Source organism: Scyliorhinus torazame, chromosome 10 (genome assembly GCF_047496885.1).
Source record: "Scyliorhinus torazame isolate Kashiwa2021f chromosome 10, sScyTor2.1, whole genome shotgun sequence".
Lineage (NCBI taxonomy): Eukaryota > Metazoa > Chordata > Chondrichthyes > Carcharhiniformes > Scyliorhinidae > Scyliorhinus > Scyliorhinus torazame.
This window is the reverse complement of record NC_092716.1, coordinates 170,661,542-170,685,095: the sequence shown is the minus strand read 5'-3', so window position 1 is coordinate 170,685,095 and position 23,554 is coordinate 170,661,542. Positions and strand designations below refer to the sequence as shown.

General features: G+C 46.7%; 1 protein-coding gene across 3 annotated transcripts in view; it reads left to right on the top strand.

The window, feature by feature from the left end:
- Positions 1-23,554, top strand: part of LOC140431033 (von Willebrand factor C and EGF domain-containing protein-like) — a 633,994-nt gene that overhangs the window by 469,102 nt on the left and 141,338 nt on the right. For all 3 annotated transcript variants that reach the window (XM_072518932.1, XM_072518933.1, XM_072518934.1), the window contains exons 17-21: positions 1,774-1,861; positions 17,936-18,018; positions 19,223-19,313; positions 19,702-19,784; positions 22,500-22,587. In XM_072518932.1, coding sequence (XP_072375033.1) covers positions 1,774-1,861; positions 17,936-18,018; positions 19,223-19,313; positions 19,702-19,784; positions 22,500-22,587 — 433 coding nt within the window. The remainder of the gene's footprint in view (positions 1-1,773; positions 1,862-17,935; positions 18,019-19,222; positions 19,314-19,701; positions 19,785-22,499; positions 22,588-23,554) is intronic.

Sequence of the window (23,554 nt, the reverse complement as noted above, 5' to 3'; positions counted from 1 at the left end):
CTCCATGATGGACCACAGTAGTAGCCTTGTGTGTCATCTCCAAGATGCACTGCAACAACTCACCAAGTCTCCTTAGACAGCAGCCTCCATGCCCATAATGGCTACCACCTGGAAGAAGAAGGACAGCAGAAACAAGGGAACACCTGGAAATTCCTCTCCAAGTCACTCACCATCCTGACTTGGAAATGTATCGCTGGTCCTTTACTGCTGCTGGGTCAAAATCCTGGAACACCCTCCCTAGTAGCACTGTGTGTGTACCTACACCTCAGGGACTGCAGCAGTTCAGCAAGCCAACTTACCATCACCTTCTCGAGGGCAATTAGGGATGGGCAATAAATGCTGGCCTCGCAGCGAAGTCCACATCCCTTGAATGAATTTTTTTAATATCCCCGACTCAGAAGCTGGGGTTAAATGTGGAGTGTCTGATTTTGGTGAATGCAAGTTGCTTGTTGTACTGTTCCAGGCACCTCTGTGACCATCTGGGAAATTTCACCTTGATAAAATTGACACACCAATGCTTTTATGTTCTTTAAGTACTAAATATACAGTATTGTTAAACCCAGTAACACATTTCCTGTTATTATAGAATTAAAGTGCAGCCATGTTAAACATGATACATCTTTAGTATACCCAGTAAAATGGATTTAAAAATAGATATACTGCTTTGTGGAGCCTTTACTGCCCAACTATAGATTGTATGCTTGCTTTATGAAATGCACAATGGGTGCAATTCGTAGTATTGCCGAGGGAAGCTGCCATCCTGCCTTCAAAACTGGGTTAGGGAATGGGGAGATGTAGGGGAGGAGGGAGTTCCCCACTTTAGATAAGAGAAAAAGAGAAAATGCCCATCAACCAGTCAATCACTTACCTTCTTTGCTATTAGATCACAATTTGATTTTCTGGGCTGAACCCACAGATTCATCCCCCTAGTTTCTCCAACACATACCTCTGATTCGAGGCCCTATCTCTTCTACAGCTATGGCTAAAAAAGGGAGAAGCCCCTTTCTCTCTTTGCACCAAATTCCCAACAACATACCCAGACTTTGTCTCACTCTGGCATAGTCTCCTCTCCAGGCATTCACTTCCTTGCGGCTTGAAAACCTGTCTGCTTAGTCACTGATGTCTCACTATCTTGCTCAGCTTCCTACTGCATTAACTACATTGGTTCACACAATTACTTTCAGATGATTAAGAGATAACTGCCACTGTCAGGCAGCTCCCTAATAAACTAGGGCTATTTAACACCATAATTAAAGCTCATGCAGGAGCCGGAAGGTTGTGAAGTCAAGCGTCACTCTACAGGCTCAAACACATAGTCCAGGATCGCACTTTGGTACTATACTGAGGGAATGCCATCTTTCAGATGAGATACTAACAGAGCTACGTTTTCCTTCTTGGGTGGGTGTTGTAAGATCTCATGGCACTATTTCAAAGAACAGCACAATTCTCTCTGTTGTCCTGCCAACATTTTATCCCTCAGCCAACCTTACTCAAATAGATTATCTGGTTATTATCACAGTATGGTTCGTGGGAGCTTACTGTGTTCAAATTGGCTGATGCATTTTCTCCACTACAATCATGACTACACTTCAAAAGTACTTAAATAGCTGTAAAGTGCTTTGGGACCCCCCTGAGGTTAGGAAAGGCAATATATTAATTATTTCCTCTTTTTTTTTCTCCTTTTACTCTTTCCTTTATTATTTCTTTATTTCATCCAGCAGTGGATCACAATGGAATTGAATTTTGTCTTTTCTGTCTGTTTGTATCTGCCAGCTGGGAACAGTCTCATGTGCCACGTGCCCCTCGCTGCCTTGTAGCAAGATGGAACTGGTGCCAGGGCTTTGCTGCCCAGTTTGCAAGTGTAAGTAAATTCCTGCAGCCTCAGGTAAGGCATCAGATTACTGCCAAGAATCCTTCAGCAATCATTCTCCTTCTCCTTACTCCCTAAAATAATTGAATTTTACTGACGTACTCCTCCATGGCCACCATGTACCTTTGGTATATCAGTTGACTGGCATTCATTCTGCGTAGGGGACATTACACCTAGGCGCAGGTCTGTTCTGATTTGCAGACAGGTGTACCGATACCAGAAGGTTCAAATTATTGGATGAAAAATGTGGTTGATTCCTTTACAGGGCACCCTGCCTAATTACCAGGCCCTGCCTTGCCAGGGCAAACCAGTGGATCTGTGTGCTCTCCCAGGAACATACATGCATTCTCCAACAGAAGCCACTGACTGGAAATCTGGAACAGGAACCCAAGCTGATTTTCCTCCTGAGCTCAGTGCTGTTGTGGCAGTGGGGCGGCACGGTGACACAGTGATTAGCACTGCTGCCTCACACTACCAGGGTTCAATTCCGGCCTCAGGTCACTGTCTGTGTGGAGTTTGCACTTTCTCCCCGTGTCTGCGTGGGTTTTCTTCGGGTGCTCCGGTTTCCTCCCCACAGTCCAAACATGTGCAGATTAGCTGGATTGGCCATGCTAAATTGTCCCTTTGAGTCCAGAAGGTTGGGTGGGGTTACGGGGATAGGATGGGGGCCTGACCTTAGGTAGGGTGCCCTTTCAGAGGGTTGGCACAGACGCAATGGGTTGAATGGCTTCCTTTTGCACTGAAGGGATTCTATTCTATGCACATGTGTTGCTGCCCTGGATGAGTAAGTACCGAGGAGGCCAGTATGATCATTGACCTATCGTTTGACCTATCTTCCTCTCAGTAGGGAGCTGATTTTTTCATCTCCACTGGGCAAATACGGTATTTATTGGGAGCTTGCTGGCATAGAACCCAAGCCCTGTTCAACATGTTGGGAAATCCCACTCCAACCTTCTAGATCAGCTCAGCCAACACTTGGATGTCATTTGATTTTATTAGATGCTGGAGGTAGCTGTTATTTTTCCCTGCTGTCATGGAAAATATTAAGGGGCATGAGGTCAATAATTTACAATTTTTACGACACCTCTTTTGCAATTAAAGGGGCTGATTTTCCTCTCCCTCTGGGCTGCAGTCTGCCATGTTCATGGACCCTGAACTGACCTGAACCTGCCTCCATTACACGGTCGCAATGTTCATGCTGTTTCTGCAAAGTTTCTGATCACTTTTCATCCGTGAGGTAAACCTTTTGCGCATCTTTGGGAGGTAGGGGGTAAAGAGGAGAAATACACCAGGGGAAAGTATTGCCCATGAGAGGTGGCCAGAAAGCAAACATTTGCGCAGTTTACTTCTCTGATGCCAGAAAGTGATACATGGAATTGGGATGTAGTGGAACATTTTGTGGGGAGCCAGGGGGGTGAGATAAAGCAACATTATTCCAGGATTTATTCAGCTCTTTGATTGGAGTTCCAGCGGATGATTGGAATACCAGCTGTGGCAATTCACTATCAGGGTCTCTGGGGAGAGCCGATATTTGTACAAAGTTGACTGCTCGCAAAGCACACATCCTCAACCAGTTATATATCACAGGAACAAAGCACGAACCAGGGTGTGCAGGTGTTTCTTTGAACATATAATAGTCAGGATTACATGCTAGTTCTGATGTACTGCAATACTTCACCAAAGGCTTTTTGAATTTCTCCAGCTGGTTTAAAAGAACCAAGGACTTCAATGAGATTTGTACGGCAGCATCTTGATTTTCCCCTGAGCTAAAAGTTCTGTTTTCCGAGGAGCACGACAGCAAAATTGGAAACAAAGCCCATAGTAGGTTTGGATTGTGAGAAGACCCATCCTAACCTGATCTTTGCCTCCAGTCAGGAGATCCCCAACTCTGCTGCCAAGAGCTCTCAATCTCCTCATCAAAAATGCACAAATCCCTTTCTAGTTCATAGTCAAAGGCCCACTGTCACGGTACTGGATTATATCTGTACAATTTAAAAGTCTGCCCAGCAGCCATTTCTGTTATTGGACTCCTTCCACCACTTTCTTTGACTGCAACAGAAATCATTCATGATCGGGATTGCCATTGTATAATAACTAAAGTGATAATTATTGTAACAGAGAAGTAACAAAGCTGGGCATGAAACCATGAACAAAGAATGTCATGCAAAGATTACAATGGACATGGCATCTTTTTTTTAATAGAAATTTAGAGTATCCAATTCTGTTTTCCAATTAAGGGGCAATTTAGCGTGGCCAATCCACCTATCCTGCACATCCTTGGGTTGTGGGGGTGAGATCCACGCAGACAAGCGGAGAAAGTGCAAACTCCTCATGGACAGTGACCCGGGGCCGGGATCGAACCTGGGTCCTCGGCGCTGTGAGGCAGCAGTGCTAACCATGCTACCCCAGGACATGACATCTTTCTAACAGATGTCAGATACGTACATATCACATCTGAGGCAGAGCTGATGGTTTGAGCTCCACTCCAGGACTTGAGCAGGATGCTTTAAGCTGTTATTTCAGCTCAGTGAAGAGAGAGTTCTGGTGTGTTGGAGATGTTTTGCGGGATTCTCCCGAATTGGCGCAATGGGACCGACGCTGGCGTAAAAAACTGCGAGAACCACTCCAGCGTCGGGCCGACCGGAAGTAGCGGAATTCTCTGCACTTCCGGAGGCTAGGCCAGCGCCGGAGGGGTTGGCGTGCGCCAGCCAGCACTGAAGGGACTGCACGAGTTAGCGCATGCGCAGAACCGCCGGCGTGGTTCCGCGCATGCGCAGACCGGCCAGCGTATTCTGCCGCATGCGCAGTGGGGTGTCTTCTGTATGGCCGGAGCGGAAGGAAGAAGTGCCCCCATGGCAGATCGGCGGGCCCCGATCGCGGGCCAGGCCACCGTCGTGTCCCCCTTGGAGTCGGATCCCCCCGCGTCCCCCCGAGGACCGCACCAGCCAACTTACCTCCCAGGTCCCGCCATGTGGGACCATGTCCAATCCACGTCGGCGGGAGTGGCCAAAACTGGGCGACCGCTTGGCCCATCGGGGCCCAGAGAATTGCAGGGGGGGGCGCCGCCAACGGTCCCTGACTGGTGTGGCGTGATCCCCGCCCCCGCCCGAAAACTGGCGCCGGAGAATATGGCAGCCGGTGTCGGAGCCACGGGGCGGGATTCACGCCACCCCCCGGGGATTCTCCGACCCGGCGGGGGGTCGGACAATCCTGCCCGTTATCTTTCAGATGAGGTGGTAAACCTGTTTTGTAACTCTGTTGTGTGCAAATGATCCTATAAATGATTTAAAGACATGTGGGAAAGTTTTACAGAAACTTCGCTGATGTTTATTGCTCCATCGGCACCATCAAAAGTTGAACAACAGGACCATTTATTGTATTACTTTTGGTTGAACGGTTCTAAACCCAGGTTCAACTCCAGCCTTGGGTCACTTGTACTTTCTCCCCCTGTCAGCGTGGGTTACCTCCAGGTGTTCCGTTTTCTCCCACAGTCCAAAAATGTGCAGGTTAGGTGGATAGGCCACGGTAAATTGCTCATTAGTGTCCAAAGGTAGGTGGGGTTACTGGGTTACGGGGATAGGATGGAGGTGTGGGCTTAAGTAGGGTGCGCTTTCAAGGGCCGGTGTAGACTCAATGGGCCAAATGGCCTTCTAGACTGTAAATTCTATGATTCTACTATTTCATGATAGAAAGCAGCTAGAACAAGTCAATGAGTACATTTGGATTGGATAGCAAACTAATGGTTTAGGTCAAGAGTTGGCAAGAGATAAGAAGTCACACTGTAATTTGATTTATTTCATCTATATTGGAAACAGTGATGAATCTTACATTAAAGCATGACTTTGAAGGAGTTTCCTTATGTGGCAAGTTTTTTAATATTCTCAAATTCATGGTGGTATAATCTTATAGCAAAGAAAAGACAAAGTTCATGTAATTTGAGAAGCATCAAGAAATTGCAGCATCATAGTTGGAGGGGATGAGGTACAATTGGTCAATTGGTGGAACATGTTATCTACCTTGGAGTGTATGTCAAAGAATGGAAATTGTAAAGAAGACATCAAAATAACTTTCTAATGCAGCTTTTGCAAAATTAAACAACCTACAATCTTAGTCCAAACATGTACAAAAGAGCTGAACACAAAAGGTGAGGTGAGAATGACTGCCCTTGACATCAAGACAAGATTTGATCGAATGTGGCATCAAGGGGCCTGAGCAAAACTGGAGTCAATGAGAATCGGGGTGAGATGACGGGGGCTAGTTTTTCACTGTTTGGAGTCATACCTAGCACAGTAGAAGATGGTTGTGGTTGTTGGAGGTCAATCATCACTGTCCTGGACATCAGGTCATGAGTTCTTCAGGATAGTGTCCTAGAGGGCGGCATGCGGCGCAGTGGTTAGCACTGGGACTGCAGCGCTGAGGACCCGGGTTCGATCCCAGCCCTGGGTCACTGTCCATGTGGAGTTTGGATATTCTCCCCATATCTGCGTGGGTTTCACCCCCATAACCCAAAGATGTGCAGGTTAGGTGGATTGGCCACGCTAAATTGCACCTTAATTGGAGAAAAAATAAATGGGTACTCTGAATTTATTTTTTTAAAAGGATAGTGTCCTAGTCCCGAACATCTTCAGCTGTTTCATCAATTATCTTTCCTTCATCAGAAGAGTAGAAGTGAGGGTGTTTGCACAATGTTCAGCACCATTCACAACTGTTCAGATACTGAAGCAGTCTGTGCCAATATCTAGCAACGCCTGGGCAACATTCAGGCTTGGCCTGACAAGTTGCAAGTGACATTTGCACCACAAGAGTGCTGGGCAATAACCATCTTCAATAAGAGAGAATTCAAACCTCTTCCCTTGATGGTCAATGGTATTACAGTTGCTGAATCCCCACGATCAACGTCCAGGAGATTACCATTGATCAGAAACTGAACTGGACCAGCCCTTCCAAAGGTATGCAGGTTAGGTGGATTGCCCATGCTAAAATTGCCCCTTAGAGTCCAAAGATGTGCAGGTTAGTTGGGGTTTCAGGAATAGTGCGGGGGAGTGGACCTAGGTAGGGTGCTCTTTCGGAGCATCGATGCGGACTCGATGGGCTGAATGGCCTCCTTCTGTTCTGTAGGGATTCTATGATACAAAATATATCACCGTTCCTTTACTGTTTCTGGGCCAAAATCCTGAAACTGCCTCACTACCAGCACTGGGTGTACCTGCACAGCATGGACTATAGTGGTTCACGAAGGCAGCTCAGCGCCACCTTCACAAGGGCAGTTCGTGACGAGCATGAAAAATGCTGCCTAGCCAGCGATGCCCTCGTCTTGTGAAAGAATAAACAAAAAATCAGATTGTGGAAGGCTGAAGTCATTTTCGTAAAAATGTAGACAAGAGTTCAGGAAGCAATAGTTATTCCTTATTTTTGTAGGATCTGAGTGTCTGCACTCGAGACTGTTGGCACACGAGGAGAATTAACAAACAACAAAGATGGGTAGGTTGAGAAACACTCTGATTGCCCAGTTTGCAACAAATTTGAACAGCCAAAGTATCTTTCATTGCTCAGTCTACAGAAGTTCATGATGAAAGAAGCCAAGGAAGACCAACATTAAGTGGACAATGACAATAGTGGCTGATCACTGGTGTGCAGTTGACTGAAGATGGCAGTCTCCTTCAGAACCAACAATAGAATGAATTCATTGGATGCCACATTCGCCTCTGAGCTGAGTGATAGGAATTTACTATGAGTTGGTATTTAGGTAAATGTCGTCACAGCCCCAGAAGACCATAGACTGCTCTCCTCTTTAAGTGCTAGCTGGTGGCAATTTAACCTGAGGATCGCCACACCTCAGGTGAGAAGGCAGGGCCTTCATGAATAACCTCAGCCGGTACGGGAATTGAACCCGTGTTGTTGGCATCGGCCCACTTCACGAACCAGCCAACTGAGCTAACCAACCCCCGGTATACAGTCTATCAGCTATCATTTAAACCTCAATTATATTTTGCACCACGTAGCATGTAATACTGACTGACTTAACAAGAGGACACCTACTCTGCATGATCTCTTGGAGATGCACAAAAAAAATGACTTCAAAAATTAAAATGAAAACAATAATGCTGTGTGGATATTGGGAAAGGACAGATAGACTTGTACATGCTGAATCCTGATAATGTAAGACTTTCTCTTAGTCCCAATAGGTTTTAGAGTTCTGAGTCAAGCATCACAGAAACAATTAGACCACACTCAAAAGCTTCAGTTAACCACTAAAAATCTTTGCTATTCTTTTGCAATGCAATGCATTGTTCGTCAAGTGATAGAACACATATAAATGAGAAAAGATTGACCAAATTGGGCCTATACTCATTTAGTTTTAAAAGAATGAAACATTTAAGATTCTGATGAGTCTTGCCAGGGGTTGATGTTGTGAGTATGTTTCCCCTTCTGGGGGAATTGAGCATAGAGAGCAGATTTGAAAAATAAGGGGTGGGATTCTCCGTTGGCCGACGCCAAAATCGGGAAAGGCGATTTGACGGAGAATAAGTTCCAACGCTAAAATCGCGGCGGATGCTGATTTGATGCCAAATCACAATTCTCCATCAACTTGACAACAGCATCAATGCGATCCAGAACGCACGCTCAATGTTTGCATATCATTAGGGGGCCCGACCTGGTATTCTCCGGGGCCTCCGTGATTCTTTGCCTCCGATGGGCCGAGTTCCCGACGGTGCGGTTCACTTGTGCTTTTAAAAATCGTGAAACCGGCATGGTGGCTGCAGAGGTAAAGAGAGGGGTACAGAAAGTGCCCAACATCGCCATAGTTTGTTGACATTTGAGCCCCAGGCCGGGGAGCTTCTGCCAGGGCTGGGAGAAGTAGTGGGGGGTGACCAGGAACTGGGCTGTGGGGTAGAAATGGACCATACAGCTGTACACAGCGCTAACATTTAGGGCCACAAGTCATATAGATGTCAGCCAGGCCACTCCCCTGGGTGCCCTCTGGCCCCAGCCGACACATCAGCTGTATGGACGCGACCCAGCACAACAAGTGCCATCTTGTTGGCTAGGGTGGTGCGTGTGGGGAGTGAAGTGTGTATATGCGGCTGCAGCTTGTCAGCCTCCCGAGTGTCAGTCACGGACCTGGCGACTCCTGCACCGTTTTTCATTGGAATTGAGTGTGTTCCATGAGGTGCCAGTGCCTCTTAACACAAACGGAATCGGTCCAGGTGTGGCACTAGTTTTGCTGTCGCGAAAGTCCACGAATTCTGTGTTGGTGTCAACACTTAGGGCTGGAATCTCCAATTTTGAGGCTACGCCTGGAGCGTGTGTCCAACCTGATGGCCAAAAAGCCAGCGCCACCCCTGCACCGATGCTCTGTCCGGTGGGGAGGCTAGCAGCCGCGCCATGTAAAGCCCCCGGCTTTACCTGCAGATACGGACAGAGAATTGCCGGGTCCGAATCTGCGCATGTGCATGGGGGTGACATGTAGCGGTCGTGCCATACAGCATGTCGCCGGCCGCGTGTGTACCCACCTCGCCACCCCTGGACCTGTCCCCCCAGGCCCCTGCCGAAGCCGCCCCGGCTAGCAGAATGGCTCCTCCCCCCACCCCCCCCAACCGACTGTGGTGGTGCTGGACACAGTCCGCAGCCGCCATGCGAGGTCCCCGAAAACTGTGAGCAGACGCAGCCCACACTGTCGAGAAGTCGGCCCATCAGGCACGGAGCATCAGGGTAAGGCCTCAGGTGATGGCCTGAGGCCATCCCTGCGGTATACTCAGCGATGATGCTGTTTCTGAGGGGCGGGGTATCGGAAAACAGCACCGCCCCCCATTTCGCCGTAAAAACGGCTTCTCCAGCTAATTGCCGAACCTGATTTTGGTGTTGGCAATTGGGGAATCCAGCCCTTAGTCTCAGTGTTTCCCACTTAAGGTGGAGATTAGGAGAAATTTCTTCTCTCAGAGGGCAATATTACAATAATCATGGGGAACTTCAAATTAGGTTGGTAGTGGATCCCAAGAAAATAAATTTGTGGAATGTCTAAGAGATGCCGCTTAGCCTGACTTCGGTCATTGGTAAGATTTTAGAGTCCATTATTAAAGATGAGATTGCGGAGTACTTGGAAGTGCATGATAAATTAGGACTGAGTCAGCACGGCTTCGTCAAGGGGAGGTCATGTCTGAAAAATCTGTTAGAGTTCTTTGAGGAGGTAACAAGGAAGTTAGACAAAGGAGAACCAGTGGACGTGATTTATTTAGATTTCCAGAAGACCTTTGACAAGGTGTCGCATAGGAGACTGTTAAATAAGTTAGGAGCCCATGATGTTCAGGGTAAGATCCTGGCATGGATAGAGGATTGGCTGACTGGTAGAAGGCAGAGAGTGGGGATGAAGGGGTCTTTTTCAAGATGGTAGCCAGTGACTAGTGGTGTGCCTCAAAGGTCTGTGCAGGGACCACAACTTTTCACAATATACATTAATGATCTGGAAGAAGGAACTGAAGGCACTGTTGCTAAGTTTGCAGATAATGCAAAGATCTGTAGAGGGACAGGTAGTTTTGAGGAAGCAAGCAGGCTGCAGAAGGTCTTGGACAGGCTAGGAGAGTGGGCAATGAAATGCCAGATGGAATACAATGTGGAAAAGTATGAGGTTATGCACTTTGGAAGGAAGAATGGAGGCATAAACTATTTTCTAATGGAGAGATGCTTAGGAAATCCGAAGCACAAAGGGAGTTGGGAGTCCTTGTTCAAGATTCTCTTAAGGTTAATGTGCAGGTTCAGTTGGCAGTTAGGAAGGCAAATGCAATGTTATCATTCATGTCGAGAGGGCTAGAATACAAGTCCAGGGATGTACTTCTGAGGCTATATAAGGCTCTGGTCAGACCCCATTTGGAGAATTGTGAGCAATTTTGGGCCCCATATCTAAGGAAGGATGTGCTGGCCTTGGAAAGGGTCCAGAGGAGGTTCACAAGAATGATCCCTGGAATGAAGAGCTTGTTGTATGAGGAATGGTTGAGGATTCTAGGTCTGTACTCATTGGACTTTAGAAGGATGAGGGGGGATCTTATTGAAACTTAGAGGATACTGCGAGGCCTGGATAGAGTGGACATGGAGAGGATGTTTCTACTTGTAGGAAAACCTAGAAGCAGAGGACACAATCTCAAACTAAAGGGACGATCCTTTAAAACAGAGATGAGGAGGAATTTCTTCAGCCAGAGGGTGGTGAATCTGTGGAGCTCATTGCCGCAGAAGGCTGTGGAGGCCAAATCATTGAGTGTCTTTAAGACAGAGATAGATAGGTGCTTACTCAATAAGGGGATCAGGGGTTATGGGAAGAAGGCAGGAGAATGGGGATGAGAAAATATCAGCCATGATTGAATGGCGGAGCAGACTCAATGGGCCGAGTGGCCTAATTCTGCTCCTATGTCTTATGGTTTTATGGTCTTATGGTTGTTAGAATTTGGAATTCTCTTCCACAGAGCGCAGTAGAGGCTGAGTCATTGAAAATATTCAAAGCTGAGTTTTTGATCTGCCAGGGAATCAAAGGTTATGGGGAGAAGGCAGGAAAGTGGAGCTCAGACCAGACCTGCTGTGATCAGCCATGATTTCATTGAATTGCACAGCAGGCTTCATAAGCCTAAGGCCTATTCCTGCTCCTACTTGTAATGGTCTTTGAAATATGGGGCAGAATTTAGTTCCAGCGATAGAGGTGGGAGCCCCCTTTCGCTTCTATCTGGGAGGTCCAACACAATTGAAGTGCCATCAGGCACTTTAATGGCCCGCATTGGGCCTCCCACACGGTCAGACACACAGAGGGCGGGAATTCCACCCTGAAGAGCTGCCAGTCAATCGGATTTCCGTGTCGGGTTCTCCCACACGCCCCACTAAATTGGGGGTGGTTTAGCCGATGCTGGGAATTGGAATCATAAGCGGGGACACCAGCCCAAGACTCCACCCCCAACCCCCGCCCTCCCTTTCCACCTCTGCCACCATACCAGCTTCGATATACTCTATTAAATCCTGGCCATTCTGTTGCAGGGACTGATACTTTCATATCCTCAGGTTGAAATTGATTCTAGTTTTCACTTGTTGACCAAATTATTTCGCCCTCTGTCTGTTGACTACAGTACTGAAATTCAAAGGTTACTGGGCGGGATTCTCTGGCCGTTCACACTCGCGGGATCTTACTGTCCACTGACAGCACACCCCAGCTGCGGGTTTTGTGTGTGGTAAGGGGTACATTCAGCGGGAAGATCCTGCTGTCGGCTACTGGCGAGCTGCCCTCCACCACTGCAGAACATGCCGCGAATGGGGACAAAATCTCGCCCAAAATCTTGTCTTTTATCCAGTTAAACTTCCATCATCATGTATTATGTTGGGGCGGATCCTCACCTCCTGATATTCTTCACTGAACTTGGTTCAGATAAATTGATTTGGTGGCTTTCCATATACAAAGTCAGAGTCTTTTGTTTATTGGATGGTGATTGGTTGCGCTTATCAAATCTCAATGACACTGACTGACACACATCTGGTTTTCCAGACTTTCAAGGTCTATTTGATCGCCTTTTTAATAACTCCTCTTTTTCCTTCTCTGATAATGGTGGCTTACACATGAGAAATTTACTTCACAAAAACATCGCACAGCCCAAGGACTTTGAGGAAAATAAGCTTCTTCCCACCAATCCTGCTCCCAATGTCTGAAAGCACGATGGTCTGTTTTTTTAATAAAGCTTAAGCATTGGATGTGATCCAATGGCCACGCTGCACCCGAAAAGCAGCTTGCCATGGCGCAACGTGGCTGATAAAAGCCGGGTGATCCTGTTCCTGGGATCTACCCAACTGGCAACGCCTCACGAGATGTAACACAATCTTGCGAAACGTTGCGATGTAAATTACTTTTCAGAAGATATGCATATTAGAGCAAGACAGCTAGTCTCACTTTATTTTGCAGAGTCCTGAGTTATTGGCGCTGTGGGGTCTACCCCTTCGCTCGGAGATCTTGGGCAGGTGCCATTCAGCACTCAAACGGGGTGCAGGTGGAACGGCATTCATGGGGGTCTCCCAGGGGATCAGAGACCCCCATCTGCAGGTCCTTTGGACAAGGTGGTACCCTGGCACTGCTGGTGCCACCCAGGCACCCTGGCAGAGCCACTGGGTGCCAGCCAGGCACTGCCAGCTGGAAGGGGCACTGCCAGGGTGCCATGTTGGCACTGCCAATTGTGGTTTATCATAACTATAAGAACTGCAAGGGTTAATGAGGTGTCGAGAGTAGCCACTGGAGGGAGCTACAGTTACAAATATATAAGGCAGTGATGCTAAGCCTTGTGGGAGAGTATGTGCAGGAGTTAGCTCGGGAGGGTCAGAAGTACAGATAGTGGAAGTGAGAGCAGATCATAGTTTATATCAGTAGTGAGATTAGAGTGTAGTTTAAATGTTATTAATCAATTGTGTATTCTTTAGATGTACGTGTCAAATCCAAGTTAGTAATGTTAAATTTATAGCTTTGTTTAAGTTCATGCTATTTTGTGGTCTTTGTGAGCACCACGACAACCATCCTGAAATAAGCAACACACAAAGAACACCACACCAATGTGCCAGGCTGGCACTTTTTGTGCTCTGGCAATAGGGCTGGAGGTGCCCTGTGCAGTTTTTTTTTTGGGGGGGGGGGGCGGGGAGGAGTGCTGGGGACCCTCCCATAGTCTGCTGGGGCTTGTGGCGAGGGTCAGAGGTTGTATCGGAGGCTTCAGAATTCAAAATGGCGTCCCGATCCCTCGCTGCACTGAAAAGTTCCAGTGAGCGGAGCTCCTCAGTGCACAAAACAGGGCTGTGTGTGGCCTCAGATGCGCGTTCCCAGCTTTGGAAATCTTTTTTAAGGAAGCGATGTCACCAAGTCCACCCCTTTTAACAGGGTCATCGGCATCAACATCCCACCTGAAGAAGGAAATCCCGCCCACAGAACCTGGGGCGTCATTCTCCGACCCCCCGCCGGGTCGGAGAATGGCCGTTGGCCGCCGTGAATCACCCCCCCGCCGGAGTCTCCGGTACCGGAGATTGGGCGGGGGCGGGAATCGGGCCGCGCCGGTTGGCGGGACCCCCCGCTCAATTCTCCGGCCCGGATGGGCCGAAGTCCCGAGCAGAAATTGCCTGTCCCGCCGGCGTAAATCAAAGCTGGTATTTACCGGCGGGACCAGGCGGCGTGGGCGGGCTCCGGGGTCCTGGGGGAGGCGCGGGGCGATCTGGCCCCGGGGGGTGCCCCCACAGTGGCCTGGCCCGCGATCAGGGCCCACCCATCGGGGCACCGAAAGAGTGCCGTGGGGGCACTCTTTCCCTTCTGCCTCCGCCACGGCCTCCACCATGGCGGAGGCGGAAGAGACTCTCCCCACTGCGCATGTGCGGGAAACTCGGTGGCCGCTGACCCCCCCGCGCATGCGCCGCATTTCCGCGCCAGCTGGCGGGGCACCAAACGCCATTTCCGCCAGCTGGCAGGGCAACAAACGCCATTTCCGCCAGCTGGCGGGGCGGAAATCCCTCCGGCGCCAGCCTAGCCCCTCAATGTTGGGGCTCAGCCCCCAAAGATGCGGAGCATTCCGCACATTTGGGCCGGCGCGATGCCCGTCTGATTGGTGCCGTTTTTGGCGCCAGTCGGCGGACATCGCGCCGTTGGGGGAGAATTTCACCCAAGGAGTCTGAACAAAGAGAATGACTCTTCAAAAGGGATTGGAACACAGATACTGTGTTTTAGAATGTGTCCTAAAAGTGAAACAGCCGTTTGATCATGGTCATGATGTTGAGATCTCCTTCTTTACTTGGGATTTTGATGCTGAGAACCCTTTTAATGAAATGATCCATATGGTAAGTCTACCTCTTTTCAAAGTTTCAGTTGATTAAAATCCTCTTTTGAAGTGGTTTGATAAGAATCCTTATCTAGAAGGTGGTCAACATCCTTTGAGATGTTGAAATGTTGATGCAGTATCAATGGTTAAATAGGTTTAAAAAAATGTTGGGAAGTAAAATTTTTGTAAAACTGTAATCCTAATGAAAACATAAGTGGTGCGCATTGACTCAACCAGATCTCAGGACAGTTAATGTGATATATCGGCCACAGCATGGAGTGAAAACGGGATTTTATCTTTCATGCTGTTTTTGGAAGGAATAATGCACAAATACTTATTGCTCTGTGCCATGCACAGAATGAGATAAGGGAACTGATATAATTTAAGTTTTCCTGCTTGGTTACACTCATAAATAATCCAATGCCATGCGTGTATGGATAGAGGAACCCACTAATTCTTTGGAAAATGGTTCTGTCTGCCAGTCCTTTGTTCAGCCTTGTGCAGGATTCTGTGCCAAAGATCTGACTGCTTTTGTGTTTTGTGCTATTTTTCAAGAGACTGTGGGCAGCTCTGCTCACCTCATGGAGCTGGGCTTCAATCCAGCCCAGTTTGGTAGAAAATATGATACAGCTGAGTTTAAACTGCCTGAATCGAGCTCCCAAGTGTCATAATGTACACCAGTATATCATGGTGCAGACACACACTGAGATGGACACACAGTGGGACCAATCAACATACACAACACCGCAGCCAATCACCAGTGAGAGGACACGCACTATAAAGACAGGGGGCATCAGAGTTCCCGCTCATTCGAGTAGCAGCTAGCTAGGAGCACAGAGCTCACAGCCTGCAACACAGACATTCACCATGTGCTGAGTGCATCAACTGCTTAGGACAAGGCAAAGGTCTTTAGTTAAGGCGAGTATCGTATTTACCCACAGTTCAAGTATGTTTAAATAGTTAACCTTGTAATAAAATAGTGTTGCACTACTTCAAGTGTTGGTGACCTGTATGTGATCCAGAACACCCAACACATCACCAAGGGTTGAAATTATTCTTTGCATACAGTTAGGTTGAAGTAGCCAATTAGAATGAACGCTGCTCAACTTGCTAATCAGCAACTTAAGTGATCTAAGGACCCATCCTATGGAGTGCACCATCTTTTTGAGAAATAGAGAGAGAGTGCAGTGGACATAAAGCATATTTTGTGGATCAAGATCGAAGGACCATACGAGAGTAACTTACTCAATAATACTCAACAGTAAAGCAAGCTTGGGAGACCTTTGTCCTGGCATCAACGCAACATGTATGTGGAAAACTGTACAACTGCGTGCAATTTCCACGAGGTGTCAGGCTGGGAGGTAAGGGGCAAGATAATAATGGGCAGGACTTCATGGGTAGTGCCGTTTACTTTGCCTGGAAACCATCCCCACTCCACCCCACCCTCGATGGGCTGCCAACAACTATTTAGAGCTCAGAGGAGGATTGAGTGGCTCAGATCGAGACTTCCTCCCTCATATGGGAAGCAAGTCCCATCTCCAAGAGCAACTGGCTAATGAGAACGGCCGATACCCCTGTGTTCTTGGCAACATCACTAGGGTCGATGGTTACTGCTGGAATTACATCAAGTCCCAGATGAAGAGAGCGAGGTGACAGGTAAGTTGAGAGATTCTTGACAGGAGCAGGAAAGGAGGCCCTGAGAGTTGAGGGAATCAAGGAGTGTGGGGCCTGGATGCAGAGACTGGTGGTAGAGTGAGGGGAGCACTTGCGAGTGGGGGATGGGGGCTATGGAAGATGTTGTGAGTGTAGCGCACAAAGACTCCATGAGACGAATAGAGTGAAGTCGATGAGGCTTTATTAAGCGTGTCTGTTCCCCCGCAGCTCGATAGTAAACTGGCCTGCGGGGGAAGACTCCGGCTTCTTATACTCCGCCTTCAGGGCGGAGCTTGAGGTCAACGGCCAACCAGGACCCGGGATCTGTCAGCCAATGACATTAGGGCTTCCAGTCCCACATGACCCCCAATACATACTACCACAGTGAGAAAGCTTCTAATTGGAAAATAGAGCCGATAAAGGAGGCATCTCCCCTCTTCTGGCCTGAGGTCCAAGCAAGCATTCCTGCTGAGCTTCCCACAAGGCATTGCTGATCTCTTCCTGCCAAAAGAAAAATTGCTTCCGGGCAGGAAGTCACCCTTAAGTAACCATTAAGTAGCCACTTAAATGCCTCAGTTGGTGCAAGTGCGGGCAGGTCACTGGAGACCTTGTCTGCCGCCGATTAAATCATGGCCAATTGGGATGGAGGGCTGAAAGGCACCCATGGACATTTGCAGGTCCCCCTGCCTGCAAGCCCACTCCCACAGGCCACTGTAAAATTCTGCCCTTTTGAGTGTCAATCAATGTATTCTACCATACGTGCAGACTGCCATATATACTGATGTACCTGAAAGGTATTGACTGTCAAACATTTGAAAACTTAGTGCAAACAAATTCATTACCACAGTTAGACTATATACAAGACAATTAAACAGATAGGAAATTCAATATTTATCTTTATTGATGCTGTATTGAAAGGAAGGAGTGTGAGTGTTAACATTCCAGGCCGATGACTAGGAATACTTAACAGTTCAGGCACCATCTGTGAAGAAAGGCAGGTAACTTTCCAAGTCGCTGACCAGTTCTGATGTTCAGACTGCATCAGGACACTCTTGAAAATCCTGAGAAAGAGGTGTCTGGAGAACATGAAGATCAGCCTCATGGGGAAAAAAGAACTGTTCAGAGCTTGGTGAATCCACGTTGGCAACTGTTAGTTTATCGTCCTCCTCCTATATTAAGTTTATTGCTGTTCATCTTTTATAAACATGCAGGTGCCTGATGCTGGGTTACGTTATAAAGAATCTAGTAGACAGTACATTACCACCTCTTCCTCAGAATTTTGAATACACCTACCCTGCTGCAGTCTCAACATCAGAAATGAGTTCTGATGAGTAGTCAGTGACTAGGAATGTTATTTTCCATTCTTCACAGACCGGAGCTGCTAGGTTTCTCCAGTAATCTTTCCCCATTTGTATTCCTTGCCCATTATTGGAGATGTACTCTCGATGGCCTTAACTGTGGTCAGTTCTCGCTCTCAGTTAATTAAACATATTGAGTTGAATTCATTGTTGGATAAATTGTCCACTATTTGTCGGCAAATGGACTTTAGCTGCTTCATATTTTGTAATGTACTGAACCAAATCTTTTTGCTTTGTCTTCCTAGCCTGTCTTTACAATGGGAACAACCACTCTCATAATAGTTCATGGGTTTCACTGTCCCAACCCTGTTTGACCTGCTCCTGTCAGGTAAGGAGTAGTGCTACAGGTTAAAGATACCTCTACATCTATAGGATATCAGTCTCCATTCATCCTACCCAACCCAACCTACAAACCAATGATCAGCTTTTTTTTCTTTTATTGTCTATGTTAACTTTTATAAGTGTTAGAAGGTGACCTGTTGAATGTGACTTAATCTGTTGTTGATCTGATGTCATAATTGAGAAGCAGAGTCAAGTGCTTGCGAAGATAAAATCAGAAAGGTACCCTAATCCACAGGAGGTCTTGTGGCACAATGGGCTGCACCTCTGCCTCTGAGCCAGAAGCTCTGGATTTGAGTCCCACTCCATGACTTGATGGCCAAGCAAGGTGCGTTCATAACATGGCCAAACAGGTTGAGTGTGTCAACTGGTAAATCCTTCCAAACACACCGGTGGCTGGCGGCGAGACCAGGAGAGACTCCTGGTCAGCCATGCTTGATGCGGAGTGGCATCCCTCAAGCTATAAACCCCTGTCGACAGACTAGCAACCTGCTCTGGGAATTACTAGTTATGGAAACAGACAAATTGCCTTAGTGCACCACTAGATGCGGGAAGAGATTTGGATTTGGGAATTGGACCTTAATCCACTGGGTATTTTAATAATTTGGAAAGTACAAAATTGAGCAAAATGTAGGAAGGAATCCATTTTGTGTAAAAGAGTTTATGGGCATATATGTTTCTATAGGACAGATAAACCTGAACTACCATGCTCAAATCTGGTCATTACCAAAAAGAATGACACATTGGAGAGATGATTTTCTAGTAACACCGTATAAAATTTATTCTGAAAAGAGCAGTTGTTGCCTTAAAAGAGTTTCTTAGGCCTCAACATTCCGGGTAGTGTACTCTGCCCGTTGTCTGAAGGAAAGACTGGAGCTGGTGACAAAGGTGGTTATATGTAGTGGGGGATGGGAATATGGGTATAATCCTTGGGCAACAGCCACCGCCCCCCCCCCCCCCCCCCCAACGAGACTCGAGGAACATCAAGCCTGTGTCAAATGGGACAATTCTGCTACTCTCAGACACGTTCAACTTAGTAACCCCTGTATGATCTGATCGTGACCAGGTATTTATTGTTAATGCTTTAAATAGTTTTGTTATATGTTAATTCTGATCATTATAATGAAATAAAATAAACGAAATGGATTTTTGCATCATGATCTGACATTGACTCCGTGCTCTTGATCTTTCAGGAAGGGGAGGTGTTTTGCCAACCTATTGTCTGCGAAACTTCTTGTAGCCATCAGGTCCCCGAGGAAGGACAGTGCTGTGGAACATGTGACAGTGTGTATCAATTGTATTTGAGAGATAGCTCCCTGGAGTGATAGGTTTCAACCACACAAGGACAATTAGGGATGGGCAGCAAATGCTGGCCTTGCCAAAGACACCCGCATCCTTTGAAAGAATTCAAAAAAGTAGTTTTAGCTTGTACAATTTGATCTATCTGGCCGGTCAGCAAATGATGCGGTCTATTCAGAGATTATCTTGGTGGTTCATAGTTTGTTGAAACCTCTTTTAACATGGGGTGGGCTACTTTTTCTCAGGGTACTGTTATGGCAAATTGTTTTTATAACCACACATAGCACAGATTAAGAGAATTAGATGGTAATATATGATGTTTTTGTGTTTATCAGGGTTCTACTATTCCAGTGATTTTTAAAATTTATTTCAGAGTGTCTCTATGAAGGCCTGGTTGTGAACAATGACGATGTTTTCTCCCCCTCCAATGACAATTGTACCCTGTGTGTCTGCATTGTAAGTAGAATATCCTGTTGGTAAAAGGCTGCAAATGTGTAACAGTGATGACACAGTGTCCCAAAAGATTATCACCTTCATGTACACCGGAACAGTGTGCTGGGTTAAAATACCACTCAGAGATAGGAGAGCCCCAGGCTTCCTCAGTTTCGGAGTTGGGTATAACTCCTACCCTGATTAAGATGAGAGAGAATGATAGAGTAAAAAAATCATTTCTATAATGGCCGGAATTTTCCGGACCGGCTGCGGTGGGTGCCCCTGCGGCAGATGCGGTGAGTTATTCAAGCGTCTATTGACTCTGCCGGGAGCTGATGACCCCGGCGACAGGAGGGACGGGAAAATTCCGGCCGATGTCTTTTGACAACTTAAAGCATTTTTCAGTTGATGAATGATGTTTTAACATTGTAACCATTTGTATGTAGACAGACTGGTGGCCAGAATTGCAAGATCCCACCAAACACAAATGAATGGATGACCAGTTAATCAATCTTTTGGAAAAACAAAATAGGGGCTGGTTTAGCACAGTGGGCTGAACAGCTGGCTTGTAATGCAGAACAATGCCAGCAGCGCGGGTTCAATTCCCGTACCGGCCTCCCAGAACAGGCGCCGGAATGTGGCGACGAGGGGCTTCTCACAGTAACTTCATTGAAGCCTACTTGTAATAAAAAGCAAATATATATATACTGTGGCTGTTGAAAACCTGAAAATAAAACAAAAGGGGAGAATTTTCCACACCCCCTACATCGCATGGTTCTTGCCATTGGCTGGTGGCAGGATCTCCTGATCCCGTCGCTGTCGATGGGATTTCCCATTGAATCAATCCAGCAGCGGACATTCACTGTTGGCAGGACTTGAAGATCCTGCTGGCAAGAACAGCCAAAAAAATCCCCCCAAACAAATTCGGGACATACTCAGAAGGTCTGGCAGCATCTGTAGAGAGAGAGAAAGAGAGTTAAAGTTTCAGGTCTGTGATCTTCCACAATCTATCTTTAGATTGAGGGACGGTTGCTGGCCAAAATGCCAGGAGGACTCCCTGCTGTTCTTCAAATAGTGCCATGGATCTTGTGACGCTTTGTATGGCAAACTGAACAGTCATGACATTTCAACATGTATCTGTCTTGATTTATTTTCCTTCATTGCAAAAAACATAATGAAAAATATAGATGAAATGAAATGAATGAATGAAAATGAATGAAAAACGCTTATTGTCACAAGTAGGCTTCAAATGAAGTTACTTGGGGCTTTTCACAGTAACTTCATTTGAAGCCTACTTGTGACAATAAGCGATTTTCATTCGTTTCATTTCATTCATTTTCATTCCTTCATTTCATTCATTTATTTCATTTCAATTGTATTTTGTATTATGTTTTTTGCTCTATCATCAGCCCTTCAGTATGTGTAGCTCTTCCAGCCACTCCCTCAGTCTCTACACCATCAAATGGTCTGCCCCGACATCCGCAATCCTTCAATATATTTATCTCTCAATCATCAATTTTTCAATGTAATTCTAAGTTCAGGACTTGAATATTGCTGAAAAGAAGGATGTTGCTGAAGCTTTTTGTCTTGCACTCATCAGGCTATTGCAAGGATGGCAAATTTCAAATGATCACAACAATTTAAACGCCTCAAGCATTCTTTTCACCTGTCGAACAAATTGTTCTGATTGATGAAATTTGCCATTTTTGTGTTGGTTCTGATGAGTGCAACACAAAAAACTTCAACACCTCTTTTCAGCAATATGTAATAACTGCCGGTCTCTAATTCCTCTGCTTATCTCTGTTTCTAGTCTTTAAATGCATCTCTGTTTCCTTGCCTACCTGCTGAATCTGACCTTTTGTAATCTTGCAGCCCTTCCTTCTCTCTTAAAATATATTCTTTCTGTGAATTAATTTTCTCAAACTGAAATGCAAAAAGTGACAACTGTAAATGAGTGGGAAGTTAATTTCTCTTTGTGTTGCAATTAACATTCTGCTTATTTATATGTTCTGACTTAAATTTATTTATAGATAAAGCATTTCATGTAGTAAAATCAATGCAGTTGAGACATGGAGTCCTCAAATGTCATATTTTCCTCATGGTATCATATGGATGCCTTTATTTTAAATTTAAAGTTTCTGTGATCCCTTCAGTAGCAGTACCCAAAATATTTATCATTCGCTGTTCAATAGCAGAAGAAAATCATTCTGCTCCCAGCCTTTAGCCTTTCAAACTGACATACAAACAAACAAAGAACAAAGAAATGTACAGCACAGGAACAGGCCCTTCGGCCCTCCAAGCCCGTGCCGACCATGCTGCCCGATTAAACTACAATCTTCTACACTTCCTGGGTCCGTATCCCTCTATTCCCATCCTATTCATGTATTTGTCAAGATGCCCCTTAAATGTCACTATCGTCCCTGCTTCCACCACCTCCTCCGGTAGCGAGTTCCAGGCATCCACTACCCTGGAGTAGTGTTCAAGTCACCTCACATAACTGGTGTAGTGTCAAGAAATCTTTTTGCAATTTCCGATTCCTTAAATCATTGCTGCACTGAGGTTATGGAAGCTATTTCCACAGTATCTCCAATTCAGTTACGAATCCATATCATCGAGACAACTCGAGTAAATACCAAGGATAAAGAACTTACTGATAGAAAGGTGATTAATTTTAATAAAACCAGTATTTTATTACTTTTAACTGGCTAAGTAATAACCAACTGTTTGTGGTTCTGCCAGTTAGGGAATGTAACGTGCATCACCCCTGAATGCCCTCCCGTCACATGCGAGAAACCCACCCTGCTGGATTGTTGTCCTACTTGTCCAGGTTAGTATATGATTTGGTAACTAGAACCTCTGAAAATTATTCATGTTTTATTGTTAGATTCAGAAGAGTCAGTCTTAATTCCAATAGTTTGCAGCATTTGGAAAACCATTGCAAATTACTTCAAATGTGATTTTAATTCTATGGGTGGAATTTAACGGAAACATTTCTAAGTTAATTTGTGGCGGGTTTTTCAGGGAGTTTCGCGTTGGCTCTGCCAGCGAGTTCCCCACCGCTATCAAGTGACACTTGGTCAGGTTTTTGGGCCTTGGGGAATTCCTCACTGGTTTAGCCTGCAGTTCAAATTTTTTTCAGCACTGAACTCCAAGATTGGGCTCCATTTTGAAGGTCACCCCCCACACACATGGGCATTAACCCCCCCCCCCCCCCCAAGTGAGGACACCCCACTCTTTAGCCCCCCCTCCCCCACCCCGCTGCCCCCCCACCCTCCTTGAGGCCCCTATTTACCTACTCCATATTCCCCCCATCACCCTCTTTTCACGGACATGACCCACATAGGGCCCTGACCCGTGGCAGTGCCACCCTAGCACCTGGGCATACTTGCAGTGCTATCTTGGACCCTGGAGGTTCTCACACCAGCTTGGCAGTGCCACCTGGGCACCTTGGCAGTGCTAGGGTGGCAGTGTCAAGATGCCAGCTGGGCAGTGTCAAGGTGCCTGCATTCGAGATGGAGGGCCAAGGAGCTACCCTGCACGATCCCTGGTCATCCAGGGGGCCTCACATGGCCTGGGAGACCGCCCTGGGTACCGTTCTGCCAGGTCCACGTTTGGTCACACCCCTTTTGGGTGGGATTCTGATTCCGACGCCTTGCAGGTCTTGGATATATCCCGCAAGGCATAAAGGCAGCCGTGAAGCCCCTGGGAGGCCTCTCCCGGGATCTACCGGCCACGCTGCGCTCTTGTTCGTGTGCATCGCAGCCAGTAGATCGCACCCTATGTATTTAGGCTAG